The 14,692-nt window shown below is 36.1% G+C and overlaps 1 protein-coding gene across 1 annotated transcript in view; it reads left to right on the top strand.

The window, feature by feature from the left end:
- Positions 1 to 14,692, top strand: part of SEL1L2 (SEL1L2 adaptor subunit of ERAD E3 ligase) — an 80,039-nt gene that overhangs the window by 33,096 nt on the left and 32,251 nt on the right. Inside the window, exons 5-10 of the mRNA XM_036419927.2 lie at positions 99 to 261; positions 6,183 to 6,236; positions 6,891 to 6,950; positions 7,040 to 7,121; positions 11,451 to 11,605; positions 12,256 to 12,312. Of these exons, the coding sequence (XP_036275820.2) occupies positions 99 to 261; positions 6,183 to 6,236; positions 6,891 to 6,950; positions 7,040 to 7,121; positions 11,451 to 11,605; positions 12,256 to 12,312 (571 nt within the window). The remainder of the gene's footprint in view (positions 1 to 98; positions 262 to 6,182; positions 6,237 to 6,890; positions 6,951 to 7,039; positions 7,122 to 11,450; positions 11,606 to 12,255; positions 12,313 to 14,692) is intronic.

Below are 14,692 nucleotides of genomic sequence, written 5' to 3'. Positions count from 1 at the left end.
CAATGACAACTGGGTCCTAGAGGGAACTACTATGAAAGAAGGAACAGAAAATTTCCCTTTTTTATTACCAAACTTCTAACCTAATATTCTTGAAACAGAGCCTACATATTCTTTGCCAAAGCAGCTGATCTGGGAAATTTGAAAGCTATGGAGAAAATGGCTGATGCTTTGCTATTTGGAAATTTTGGCATGCAAAACATAACAGCAGCTATCCAGTTATATGAGTTGTTGGCCAAAGAAGGATCATATAAAGCTCAAAATGTGAGTTTTGGAAAAAATAAATCTTAAATAAATAACTACATCCTGAAATAACTATAACATGTAAGAGAAATTGGGCAATAGTATTCCCACTCTATTTCATGAATCCAGGCCTAGGGAAGTTACTACAATACACAGAATAGTTTAGTGTCAGGGCAGGGACCCAGAAGTAGCCCTTGGCAAATCCTTAGTTACATTAGAGACCTTCAGGAATGGAGCAGAATTTTTCTCTACCCCACTTTCCATGTCCATGTGTGCTCTGAGAAAATTTGAGAACTCTGAATTTCTAACATACATTTTATACATAAAGTATATTCACCTATACAAAGAAATATAGAACTAAATCTATTACCTTAGGATGATTTTTCTTTCTGGTTTTTACATTTGAAATACTTTATAAACTATATATATTTTTCCTTTCTTATTAAAAAATGCATTAAATTTTATTCCAAGAATAATATAAGCATTTCATAGAAAATTTGAAAGACATAAAAAAAGACCTTCATAAACCAAATACCCTGACTCAACTATTGCATTTTCCCTTGGTTTCTTCCTCTCTGCATCTTCTTTTTTACACTATTCTAATTACAATACAAGTGCATATATTATTTTGTTTCTGGCTACTTAATGCTATAACAAAATCGTATTTTCATGTTTCTAATCTTTTTATTGAAAATATTTCTTCCTAATTACAAAAGAAATTAATGCTCATTACAAAAAGAAATCTGAGAATTCAGAAAGTATGAAGAAGAAAGTCAAAGTTGTCTAAAAATTTCCTCCCAGATATTTTTGTTTGCTTGGTTTTTTTGTGTGTGTTTTTTTTGTTTTTTGTGTGTGTTTTGTTGTGTGTGTGTGTGTGTGTGTGTGTGTGTGTGTGTGTTTTACCATCCAGCAAATTTCAGAAACTATGCTTTGGAATCAGAAAAGCTTAAATTTGAATTTATACTGCTACTTGCTTATTGTGTAGCTATGTAAGAAAACCTTTTTCTCTTCTTCTGCATGACAATTTGACCTTCCGTTCACTCTAGCTCTGTTTCCCTGGTAATTTGATAGAAGTAAAATGTTAACTGTGTTTCTAGGGAGCATTGCTTATGATTGAAATGATCTCTGATTGGCAAACTTTCTTTGGACTGGGAGGAACCATAATGAACTATAAATACCAGATAGTCATAGTGATTCTTACCCTGGACAATCTATGGAGTTGTTATATGGGGCATGACATTTTTTATATCAGGGTGGCTCCCACACCTAGCCAGTGTTGATATAAGCCCTTGGATCTGAGCCATCACCAAAGGGACCAAAGATGGCTGTTGCAATATTGTGCAAACTGCCGGGAAAACGCTCACAGACAAGAGGGCCTGATGTTGCCTTCTGAAACTGTGGTTCCTGTGCTATACCCAAATGAATAGACTGTTGGTAAATGTAGCCTATGGGAGTCTTCTGAGTCTTTATGTTTAGTTGAAGCAGAAATTGGCCCATAAGACTGTTGGGCAACCTCTCTAATTTTTATCTGTATTTGGGATAATGATAAAACACTGGAAACTATCAGTCTGTCTCTGTGTCTATGAGTCTTTCTATTTTGTTTGTCCATTTATATTGTTCTTTAGATTCTACAGGTAAGTGAAATCATATGATATTTGTCTTTCTCTGATTGATGTTTCACTTAACATAAAATCCTTTAGGTCTATCCATGCTGTTGCAAATGGTAAGATTTCATTTTTTGTGTGTCTGGATGAGTAATATTCCATTGTATAAATGTAAATCTTTACAAACTAGTCATGGGGACATAAAAAATAGCATAGAAAATATAGTCAATAATATTGTAATAACTACATATGATTCCAGGTGAATACTATAAATATCAGGGGGAACAATTTTGTAAAGTATATGGTTGTCTCACCACTATGGCTATACACCTAAAACTAATACAAAATAATAGTGAATGTAAATTATAATTTAAAAAAACTTCACTGGGTATTGTGTCTGTCTGTTTCACCGCTGTATTTCTAACATTGAGTACAGTTACTGGGACAAAAAATATATAATTATTTAATTATATAATTATGTAATTATGCAAATAACTATATGCTTATATAATTAATTATATATTTATATGTAATTAACTATATAACAATTAATGATGAATTAGTCAATGGAGTTATTATAAGAATTAAAATAATATGTGAATGTACTTAATTCCAACCTGGAACTTTATAATCATTCATTATAAAGAAAGAATATAAATATTACTCCCACTATTATTCTTCTAGAATTTTACCTATAACTATGTAGAATTTATTTTTGAAAATGAGATCATACTTTAATTGCTCTTTCTTAATCTGCTCTTTATTCATTTAACAATATATCATAGATATCTTCCTATATAAGTATATACAAATTAACATCATAATTTTAAATAGTCATATAATTTTAATTAATGTGAGTTGTTGAATACTATTTTTACCCTAGGCAATGTTTTGCAGTTAAATAATTATATTTACAAAACAGTAAACAGATTTATAAATGTTGTAATAAAATATGAGTTATCTTCTGTCTCAATATTTGGATAATCAAAAATATAAAGTTTCAAGACAGACCAAATTTTATCATGTCCACCACTAAAATGATACCACCAAGCCCTTCCAGTCAAGATGATAATATAGGTAAATGCAGTACCAAGCCCTTCCAGTCAAGATGATAATATAGATAAATGCAGTACTCAATTCCTCCCACAACTAAACTATAGAACAACCATCATTCAGATTTTCCTAAAAGCTAGCTGAACAGATGTGCTATAACTAAGAATATAAAAAAGAAGCCACATTGAGATTGATAGGAGGGGTGAGATGCAGAATGGACTAGTCCCACACCCATATGTGTTAAAAATTAGTAGGGCTATTTAAAATGCAGTGGCGCCCCCTGAGAATCAAGGGGTCTTAGCTCCACACCAGGGCCCCAACTCAGGATTCAAGTGCTGGGAAGAGAAGTCCCAATAACTTCTGGCTGGTAAAGCCAGTGAACTTTGTGGCTGAGTGAGATGGAGGGCTGTGGAAGTCCTAGGAAGTTAATCTTAAAGGGCTGACACACAGAGTTACTCAGAGTCACTCACTCTGAGTTTAGCACTGGGCATCAGGAACATACAAGAAGGAAGGAAGTTGTCTAGCTTTGGAGCAAGAATTTTTCTGTTTTGTTTTTGTTTTTGTTTTTGTTTTTGTTTTTGTTTTAGAGGCCTGGTGCATGAATTCATGCATGTGTGGGGTCCAGCCAGCTAGACATAAGTAAAGGGACATAAGTGGTTGGCCAAGGTAAAGGGACATAAGTGGTTGGTCAGCCTGTCTGCTGGTCGAACTCCTGGTCGAGGGGACAATTTGCATATTAGCCTTTTATTATATAGGATATACACTGTGTGGCCAGATTATTATGCATTCAGAGATCATAATCTGGCCACTCTGTATTTCTCAAGAAAAATTTAATTATGATGTGTCTTGGTGTGGTCCTTTTTGGATTTCTGCTGAAGAGAGAGGGAGTATCTCTCTGGGATGGTTCTTTGCAGCTGGTAAAATGACGGCTTTAGTCCTTTCTTTCAAGAGTGAGCTTTATACAGAGGTGAGCTCTTCTCCACAGTCACAGGATGGAAATTTAACTCTTACACAACTCACTTCATAATTTCAAGACTTCACAAATTTTTCAGAAAAATCAGGCCAAAAGTATGGTAGGCTTTTCACAAAATAATACACTGTTGGTGAAGCATATTTAAAAATACAAGCTCAACTGAATAGCACAGTATCTTAATTTTCATATAGAAAACAATCTGGCATTAGCCATTCAACTTAATAGTTGATGTAATATTTGTTTACTATCAAAATTTCTACACAAGTAAACCAGATTCTAAATTAAGCAGAATCAAAAATTGCAAGCATTTTAAGAAAAATAAGAATCTAATATTGACTCCTAAAAAGGAGCCAATTAAATAATTCTATATAATAAAAGGCTAATATGGAAATGGTCCCCTCAACCAGAAGTTCAACAGGGAGTTCGACCAAGAGGTGATGTCAGCCAGCCAACGGCCCACAGCCTCTTCCCCCAGCTGGCCTGATCAAGGAGGGCCAGCTGCACCCCACTCATGCACGAATTCATGCACCAAGCCTCTAGTTTTAAATATAAACTTAAAAGGATTACAAGAGTGCCAGTATTCCAGATGCTTTCCATTACTAATAATAGCCTTTTTGCTCAATGATCCTAAAAAAGGGATCCTTAGAGATTAAAAAGGAACTGACTGAATCATAGAATATTTTTTTCAGTTTATGGATTAAATAGATTATACAAATTATATATATGCCAATGTAAAATAAAGTCTCTCACAGTCTGCCAAAGAATTCTGCCTATGACCCTGTGCTCTTTAAATATTTCATCAACTATTTAGTTGAATGGCTAATACCAGGTTGTTGTTTTTTAAAAATATTTTTTATTACTTTATTTTATTTATTGTTTGAAGGATTACAAATAGTAGTACATATGTCTCCCTTTTTCCCCCCTTGAACTCCCCCAGCCTTCCCTACCCCCTGTACATGCCTTCACCTACCCTCCTCCTTGTCTTGTATCCATTAGTTATGTTTATATGCATGCACACAAGTCCTCGATTGATCTCTTACAGCTCCACCCCAACCTCCCTTGCCTTCCCGCTATAGTTTGACAATATGTTCAATGGTCATTTATCTCTGTAACTATTTCCCCTCCATTTCTTTTCTTTGAAAAATCTTGCAACTGCAGACTAGAAATAAACATATAATAGCAAAAAACGTTTGAGTCCCAATTTCAGTGTCCAACAGTTCTGAGACCCAGTTTCAATGTCAAATAGTTCCTTATGTGTACATGTCAACAATGATATCTGGATGATGGACAGATGGTGGCAATGCAGATTGTTCTTAATATAAAGCATGGAAAGAAAAGCATATTACCAATGATATACATAAAAATGTGAAACAAGCTTATACAATAAAAATGCTGACAGGAATGATAAAGCTCCAAATGAGTAGAACCTTGAAGAGATTGGAAACACCAAAACAAATTTTATAATTATATTCTGACAAAATACAGTGTCGTGACCCTATTAAGGAGAGGAGGGAAGAGAAAAACTGAGAAAGTGATATAGGTGATTTATGTTATGAATGTTTGGCAACACTTGGAATGCATACACTAAAATGTATCCACAATGTTTAAGAATAGTAAACAAATTGGGAGTATAATAATGAGGGGAGACTTGCTCCATAAAGTATCAAGACATACTTTAAGCTGCAGTAATCAACACAATTGCAAACCACATTTTGTTTATCCATTCACCCTCTGATTATGGACATTTGGGTTGCTTACAACTTTAGCTATTGTAAATAATAATGCTATAAACATGGGTATACAAATATTTCTTTGAGATCCTATTTTCAGTTTCTTTGGATATATACCCAAAAGTGGAATTGCAGGATTATATTGTAATTCTGCTGAACTTTTTGAGGAATTATCATGTTATTTTCCCCAGTGGCTGCACTTTTACATTCCCACCAATGCACAAGTGTTTTTGTCTCTCCATATCCTTGTTAACACTTCCTATTTCCTAGTTTTGCTTGTTTGTTTGTTTTGATAGTAGCCATTCTAATGGATATAATATCTGATTATATTTTTTATTTGTATTTCCCTAATTACATGTCAGTGATGTTCAGTATCTTTTAATGTGCTTATTGGAGAGATGTGTGTATGTGTGTGTGTGTGTGTGTGTGTGTGTGTGTGTGTGTATGCACTTTGTTATGGTATAAGAAATAAGTTAACAATACTAATTATTATGAAACAGATACTTAAAATATCCCTTACCAATATAGATAAGAATAATTTTGAAATAAATGTATTTATTGACTTTTTCTTTTGAGCTTTAGGCATTGGGGTTTTTGTCTTCTTATGGAATAGGAATGGAATATAATCAAGCCAAGGTAAGATCATTCTACTTTTTTCTGAAACAAAACTGATTTTTTTTAAAGGAAAATTAACATTTACTAGAGTCTATGCTTTAATAAGGGGTGGGAACATCCTGCCTGCAGGCTGTATAAGGCTGGCAAAATCATTTAAGCTGCCAATGCATTGGGGGTGAGTTAACTAAGGTTTGACCAAATATAGCAGGCTAATTTTTAAGTTGCTACTTTTATATGGCATGTGTATAATGCTATAAATATCCCAATGGTCCTTGGCAGAAAAAGGTTCCCCACCTCTGCTTTAGATAATTAGGCTCAGGCTAGTACAGTGATTAAAATCACCAGCTCAATAGACAGAGAAGTTTAGGGTTAAAATACCATAACTTTTTTAATGTTCTGTATTCCAGTTTCTTCATTAAAGATTGATAATATCTACTTCATAGGGATTTGTGATGAGTAAATACAATCTCATGTACAATGCCCTTTTCACATACTGCATCACCAAGATCACTAAGATTCCCTCCCTCCCTCAAAAAAAAATAAAAGTCAACTGTGTTTACAGAAGAAGAGAATGAAATTTGGAATTTATTTTTTATTCTGTGCTAAAAATAAGAAGAACAATGATTAGTTTGAGTTTCAAATTTAGATTATATATATTCGTTTATTTTTAACTAGGCACTGATATATTACACCTTTGGAAGTGCTGGAGGAAGCATGATGTCCCAGATGATATTGGTTTGTAAATTAAATATTCTTGGACCTAGATAGTTATGTTGTAAATACAGCATTGTCAGAATACTAAGAATTACATGCCTGTGTTTTAGGGATACAGATATTTGTCAGGAATCAATGTTCTACAGAATTGTGAAGTTGCCCTATATTATTACAAGAAAGTGGCAGATTATAGTGAGTAATCCATACAGTTTGTTTTAAAATAAGCAGACTTGCTAAGCATTAAAAAAATAAATCAATGCCAATTGACATATTTATGAAAGTATTAAAAGACCATACTTTTAACATATGTTATAATAAAATTCTTTTAACGCAATGTAGTTTTCTGATTATTTTTCAAGTTTTAAATTATTGTGCTCATCTTTTATTTTTGTTAGTTCATGACCCCAAACAATTCTGTTTTACTTGTTCTTTTTTATATATATATATTTTTTATTGATTGTTTACAGAGAGGAAGAGAGGGATAGAGAGCTAGAAACATCGATGAGAGAGAAACATTGATCAGCTGCCTCTTGCACACCCCATTCTGAGGATGTGCCCACAACCAAGGTAGATGCCCTTGACCAGAATTGAATCTAGGACCTTTCAGTCCACAAGTTGACACTCTATCCACTGAGCCAAACCAGTTTTGGCTTACTTGTTCTTGTGATGTTCTTTCCTTCTATTGAGAATTTGAACGTAACATCAATATATATTAACATTTATAATATGGCATGACTTGTTTAAATTCCAGGATAAATGGATGTAAGGTACACATTGGAGATCTCTATTACTGCACTTGAGAACAATTCAAATAATCATTATTCTATCACCCTACCTGTAGCTACATAAAAGCATGAGATTAATATATGTTCCTAAAATAATTTTCTTTTTTTAAGATTTTTAAAAATAAATCTTTATTGTTCATATTATTACAGTTGTTCCTCTTTTCCCCCGCCATAGTTCCCATCTACCCAGTTCCCACCCCACTCTCTGCCCTTACCCCTCACTGTCCTCATCCATAAATGTATGATTTTTAAAAAAATATATTTTTATTGATTTTTTTACAGAGAGAAAGGGAGAGAGATAGAGAGCTAGAAAGTTGATGAGAGAGAAACACCAACCAGCTGCCTCTTGCACACCCCCTACCAGGGATATGCCCGCAACCAACATACATGTCCCTGACCGGAATCAAACCTGGGACCTTTCAGTCCACAGACCAACACTCTACCACTGAGCCAAACCGGTTTCAGCAACAAGTGTATGATTTTTGTTCAGTCTCTTCACGCACCCTCTACACCCCTTTCCTCCAGAGAATTGTCAGTCCACTCCCTTTCTATGCCCCTGATTCTATTATGTTCACTAGTTTATTCTGTTCATCAGATTTTTTATTCTTTGATTTTTAGATTCATATATATATATGAATTTGATATATATATGAATTTGATATATATATATAAATTTGATATATATATAAATTTGATATATATATAAATTTGATATATATATCATTTGAGATATATATATCATTTGAGATATATATAATTTATTGTCACTTTATTCATAATTTTTATCTTTTTTTTTTCTTCTTCTTCTTCTTACCTTTAAGCATTTCATATAATATTGATTTGGCAATGATGAACTCCTTTAGCTTTTTCTTATCTGTGAAGTTCTTTATCTCACCTTCAATTCTGAATGATAGTTTTGCTGGGTAGAGTAATCTTGGTAATAGGTTCTTGCTATTCATCACTTTGAATACTTCTTGCTACTCTCATCTGGCCTGCATAGTTTCTGTTGAGAAATCAGCTGACAGTTGTATGGGTGCTCCCTTGTAGGTAACTAACTGTTTTTCTCTTGCTGCTTTTAATATTCTCTCTTTGCCTTTTACTCTTAGCATTTTAATTATGATGTGTCATGGTGTGGTCCTTTTTGAATTCCTTTTGTTTGGGGTTCTGTGCGCTTCCTAGACTTGTAAGTCTATTTCTTTCACCAGGTGGGGGAAGTTTTCAGTCATTATTTCTTCAATAGGTTTTCAACCTCATAGTTAGAATGTTGGTATACTTGAAGTTGTCCCAGAGGCTCCTTATACTATCTTCATATTTTTGGATTTTTTTTTTTGTTTTGCTTTTTCGGTTGGGTGTTTTTTGCTTTGTTGTTTTTCAAATCTTTGACTTGATCCTTGCAATCCTCCAGTCTGCTGTTGGATCTCTGTATATTATTTTTTTATTTCAGTCAGTGTATGCTTAATTTCTAGTTGGTCCTTTTTCATATCCTTGAGGGTCTCACTAAATCAGGCTTTTCTAGAAAATTATTGAAAAACCTTATAACTGTGGTTTTGGACTCTATATCCAGTAGTTTGCTTTCCTCTATTTCTTTCATTTATGACCTGTTTCTTTGTCTCCATATTTTGGCTGCTTCCCTGAGTTGACAGAGTAGCTTTGTGTGCTAGGTATCCTATAGGGCCCAGTGGCTCAATTACCTGAGGTGACACTCTTGGTGCACCCCTTTGTAGGCAGTGTGCACAGTCTTGTTGTGGTTAAGCCTTGATTGTTGTTGGCATCACTGGGAGGAATTAACCTCCAGGCCAACTGGCTGTGAGGATCATCTGTGTCTACGATGGGAGAAATTCTGTGCTTGAGACACCCTTATGGGGCAAGACTTGCTTCAGTGGGGCTTTGGTGCTCACTAAGTCTGCCCCCTGAGTGTGTCCCTTATGGATCTGAGGACTTGTAATCTGAATGGTCCCACTCTGACCCCTGGGTATACTGGCTCTTGGATCTCCAAGGAGGTATAAATTTATCCTCTGCCTGAGGCCACCCAGGAGGAGCTACAGAAAGATTTGCAAATACCTTTTCTTTGTTTGGGTTTTGGTGGTGCCCAGATGAGGCCCAGCTGTGAAGCCTTGGGCCTTCTTTTGGATGTTCTGGGGTTCTCTGGCCCAAATGCAGTTTGTTAGGTAATTTTAGATTGCAAAGGGCCAGGCCATTCATATGCAAAAGCCTCCACACACAGCTTGGGTGGGGCAGGGTCTCAGGGAATCAACAAAGTGGAGCAAACCGCTATGGCTGATCCTCAGGCTCCCCAAGTCTCAGTGTCCCTCAGTAATCACTGCAAGCACCTCTGAGAGAAAGCCGCCCTCGAGTTCTGCCTGATGCTAAACAGTTCAGTTTCTCCCCATATGAGTCTGGGTCCCTGCCTGGAACTGGAGTTCAGAGCAGTTGGGAGTTTTTGTCTCCCTCCAGCTTACAAAAGCCAGGTGCGTACTCAGTTGCTAGCCCTTTTCATGCACTTGCGAGCACCTCTATACCTCTACCTTCCGCACCTCCTCTGGTTTCAGTGTGCTTTTCTCTTTCCTTCTAGTTGTAGAATTTCCACTCAGTCAGCCTTCCTGTGGTTCTGGATGATGGCCGTTTTGTCTTTTAGTTGTAGTTTTGAAGTGGTTGTGCAAGGCAGCAATTTCAAATGTTTACCGATGCCATCATTTTGGTTTCTCCCCTAGAATAATTTTCAGAGCTGTATGTCACATTTCATTATGCAAAAATCACTGAATCAGGTTACATAATGGAATTTTAAATAAAAGTCTGCCAAGGAGTAAATAAGGCAAAGTCCATTTGGCTAATTTCTATAATCACAACATTTAAATACACATTTTTGGCATTATTGGGATCTAAGGAAAATAACTAATTTTGAATTTAAGATGCTATATAAAACAAGACTATTTCATATGTTTAATGAAACTAGAATCACTATATGTATAATTCAAAGTGCATGCTTTGTTGTATTTATTCAAGCATAGTTATCTTTATATTTATTTTCAGATTACCCATAGGAAGTAAGGAGCAGTTACTGCACTTATGTTGTAGGTTCAGTCTCTGAAAAAGACAGTGGTAGGAGTTAGTTGCTTGTTCCTAAAATCCAAAAAAGCTGTCCTTTTTTTTCTCCTTTTTTTTAAAAAAAAAGTTTTACTCTATCTACCAGAGTTGTTGTGTTATTAGTCATACAATAACTCTCTTCTTTTTTTTTTTTTTAAGGTGTGGCAGATTTTTGTTGTTTTTAATATGTGTTTTATTTACTTCAGAGACAGGAAGAGAGAGGGAGAGAGAAAAACATCATTAATTGGCTGCCTTCTATATGCCCTCTATTGGGATTGAGCTCACAACCCAGGCATGTGCCCTAATCTAAAATCAAGCCAGCGACCTTCTGCTGCATGGGACTATGCTCAATCAATTGAGCCACACCAGCTGGACAGCTGTTTTTTATTCTTAAACCTACTTGGCCAAGATCTTCAGAAGGGTTTGATATATATTGATAAAAGATTTGTATGGGTTGCAAAGATTGTTTGCACTTTTCTCAGAACCAAATAAACCCAGCAAATGTATATCACCTAAGGATATTTCCTTTGTTAATAGACCATATCTTTGTACAACTTAAAGAGAATAGACCTAACAGTATTTTCTCTCAGTTGACTGTTACCTTTTGCAAACTTGCGTATTTGGCTATTCTCTGGCTTGTTTCTACTCACAGTTGCTGACAAACTGGAAAAAAGTGAAGGTATTCCAGTGGAAAAAGTGAGACTAACTGAGAGACCTGAAAATCTGAGTTCTAACAGTGAGATTCTGGATTGGGACATATACCAATACTATAAATTTTTGGCTGAAAGAGGAGATGTCCAGATACAAGTAAAGTATATAAACAAAGTTAAATTTTATGAACATTTAAATTACAAGGAGCTTTATCTGCTCTGTGACTTAGAGGGGTTAACAATGCTCCGTCCTAAATGAGAAAGGGAAAAGATACCATCTCCTTTCTGTCCTACTCTTTTTTTGTCCCCTGCTACTTGCAGTTCCTATGGCCTATGGAAGAGCCAGTTGCCATAGTAATGGCAATTTTTTTTTCATGTACTCATAAAAAATCATTTTTAAAAAACATAGATTTTAATTATAGAAAAAAACACCACCCAATGTTGGTTTTAATGTGAATGAACTCCTTCTTACCAGGATCCAGAAATGTTCTGTTTATGGGAGTGAGAATGGGATGGCATTTCTGGGCCTTTCTTAGCCAAGAGTGAAGGCCTTTAGGTTTATGTGCCTACGTGCTGCTATACAGTAGCAGGCCACTCATTAAAGAAGCCATATGCTCAGCATCAACCAATTACCCAATTAAAGATATAGTCTGGAATGTTTTCCTGCTTTTTTTTTTTTTTTTTAAGATATGCCAACTGCATCAAAGTGGATCAACATACTATAGTAAAATCACCAAGTAAAAATTTTTTTTCTTTATTTAAATTAATACAACTGCTAAAATAATTTTCAAAACTCATATTTCCTAGGTTTCTCTTGGACAATTACATCTAATTGGGAGGAAAGGTCTAGATCAAGATTACTACGTAAGTCAATCTCAAGATTCCATCATGTTGGGAGGGGAGCATAGTAGTGGGGGAGGATGGTAAGCTAATGAAAGGAGAGTGGGTGTGGAAGAGTTGCTGGGGAAAGCCCCCTGCTGCTTGCTTCCTTGGTCAGATCAGCTTCCCAGCTTTTGAAGAACGAAGTTCACCAGTAAGAATGCTCTTCCTCTCTGCTTCCAAGTACAAAGGGGTAGCAACTTCTGAAGGAACAGTTGGGGCAGGGAAATTCCCATGCTCTGAACTTAGCCTCTTTCTATCCAAACAGATTTTTGTACTGGAGTAAGGTGAGGAGGATACCCCACCGCTGGCCTTGGACTAGCCATTCCCCAAATCTACCTGGAAGTCTCCTACCAATGAGCCTGAGGACCAGCCTCAGCCCCATTTAGCTATATCAGAGGACAGACAGCTTTCAATGTACAGTAATTAGAAGAATTATTCATCATATTTATGAATTTTCAAAGCTTCTTTCAATCACCTTGCTTAACCTAACTTTATCCCAGTGAGGTTAGAAGATTAATTAACAATTCAAATTTAGTGAAGAAAGAGCAAATCCTATACAGGATCCTCCTCAATTAGATACCATAGCCCTGGGATGAGGTCTTGTCTAGATCCTGGCTATGATTTCAAGGCCCTAGATCCCCATAGGCCTGGGGAAGTAACTAGGATTCTTTTTAAAAGGTGATTTTTTCAATCCTTGTTATTTTATCAGAACCATGTGCTCAAAGGAGCACATACCCTATTTTAACATGGTCCCAAAAACTAAGCAATAGAAAATACTTTCTAAGTCAGTTACTCAAACTTTAATCTGCTATTACCTCGCATATAATTTCATATTGTTATGATATGAGTATGTCATTGGTAATATATATTTTTATATGAGATATACATTATGTAAATTCAAAGTTCATAAAATGTGATAAAAATAGGTAGCAATGGAAATAAGCATAAGTGTGCCAATGACAGTTCAATTGAAGGCCTTCAGATTAAATTATCTTAATCATTAGCCAAGGTTTCAGCTCTTTAGATGGGAACTTCTAGACTCACAATATTATTCCAATGTCAGATTTCAGCCTGCAATGAATTTCTCATGCAACCATGGGATGTATAACTAAGAAAAATTCTCCATTTTCCGCAAGCATGAACCTTGATCATTAAGGCATTAAAGTTTCAGCTACAAAGAAAATCCACCAATCTTTGTAGAGTGCATAAAACCCCACAAAGCTAGGGTCTTCTGGTCAATTCCAGCCGCCTAGCTTTGTGAACACCAGATGGAAGGTAGCTGCCTCCAGGTGAGGATGAAGTGCTATCCAAGGCTGGCATTGAAGGATTTGCTTCTGTAGTGGCAACAGCCAAGCAGTTGCCATCACTCAGGAGCTCAATCTAGCCATCCCATGAGCTCAGTCACAGGGGTTTTAATCTCTATTATACAGATGTGGGACTGAGGCTGGAAAATGAAGTAAATTGCTTCAAGCCTCACAACTAGGTAGTAAGGTTATTATGAAGCAAAATTTGAACATGGGGTTTCAGCATTTAAAACCTGGGCTCTTTCCATTAAATTTTATTTCCTTTTGACCTGGGGGTGGAGGGGATAGTGATTCTAAAATCTAGTTTCTTCTCTTATAAAGCAAAAACATGGAATGACATAATCTCTCTGGTTGCTCCAGATCTAACTTTGGATGATGGGTTAGGCCATCCATCCATACATCTCAAAATAGCTGGTTTAGCCCTGGCCATTGTGGCTCAGTTGGTTGGAGCATCATCTGGAGTGCTGAAGGGTCATGGGTTTGATTCCCGGTCAGAGCATATACTCAGATTGCAGGTTCAATGGTTCAGTCCCTGGTATGGGCACATATAGGAGGCAACCAACTGAGCGCTCTCTCTCTCTCTCTCTCTCTCTCCCTCTCCCTCCCCATTCCTCCCTCCCTCCCTTCCTGCCTCCTTTCCTCCACCCCTCCTTTCTTTCTCTCTAAAATCAATTTTTAAAAAGCCACACAACATATTCTTGGGTGAGGATTAGGAGGGGGGAAAGCTAGTTTAATTCCACAACCACCCCCCATGGTTCAGGCACATTTTTGTGCATTTACCGGCTGGTCCTTGCTGCTTTCCTCAGCCTAATAAACTGGAATTTCTATGGGACACTCCAGTCAATGTCTTGGAGCTCAATATTGATTGGCTTATAGTTAGTTTAGACTGCATCAGAAAACACTCCCAAACTTAGGAAGTTTTAAACAACAGCCACTTATTTAATTCATGATTTTGGCAGGTCAGCCGTTTTGATTGAGCTCAGCAGAATAATTCTGGTCTGAGCCAGACTCAGCTAATGTTGGCTGAGGTTGCTCATTCATCTGTAGTTAGCTAGAGT

The sequence above is a fragment of the Pipistrellus kuhlii genome, unplaced genomic scaffold (genome assembly GCF_014108245.1).
Source record: "Pipistrellus kuhlii isolate mPipKuh1 unplaced genomic scaffold, mPipKuh1.p scaffold_m20_p_6, whole genome shotgun sequence".
Taxonomy (NCBI): Eukaryota; Metazoa; Chordata; class Mammalia; order Chiroptera; family Vespertilionidae; genus Pipistrellus; species Pipistrellus kuhlii.
Note: the sequence above shows the minus strand (reverse complement) of the source record. Positions and strands in the feature narration are given on the sequence as shown.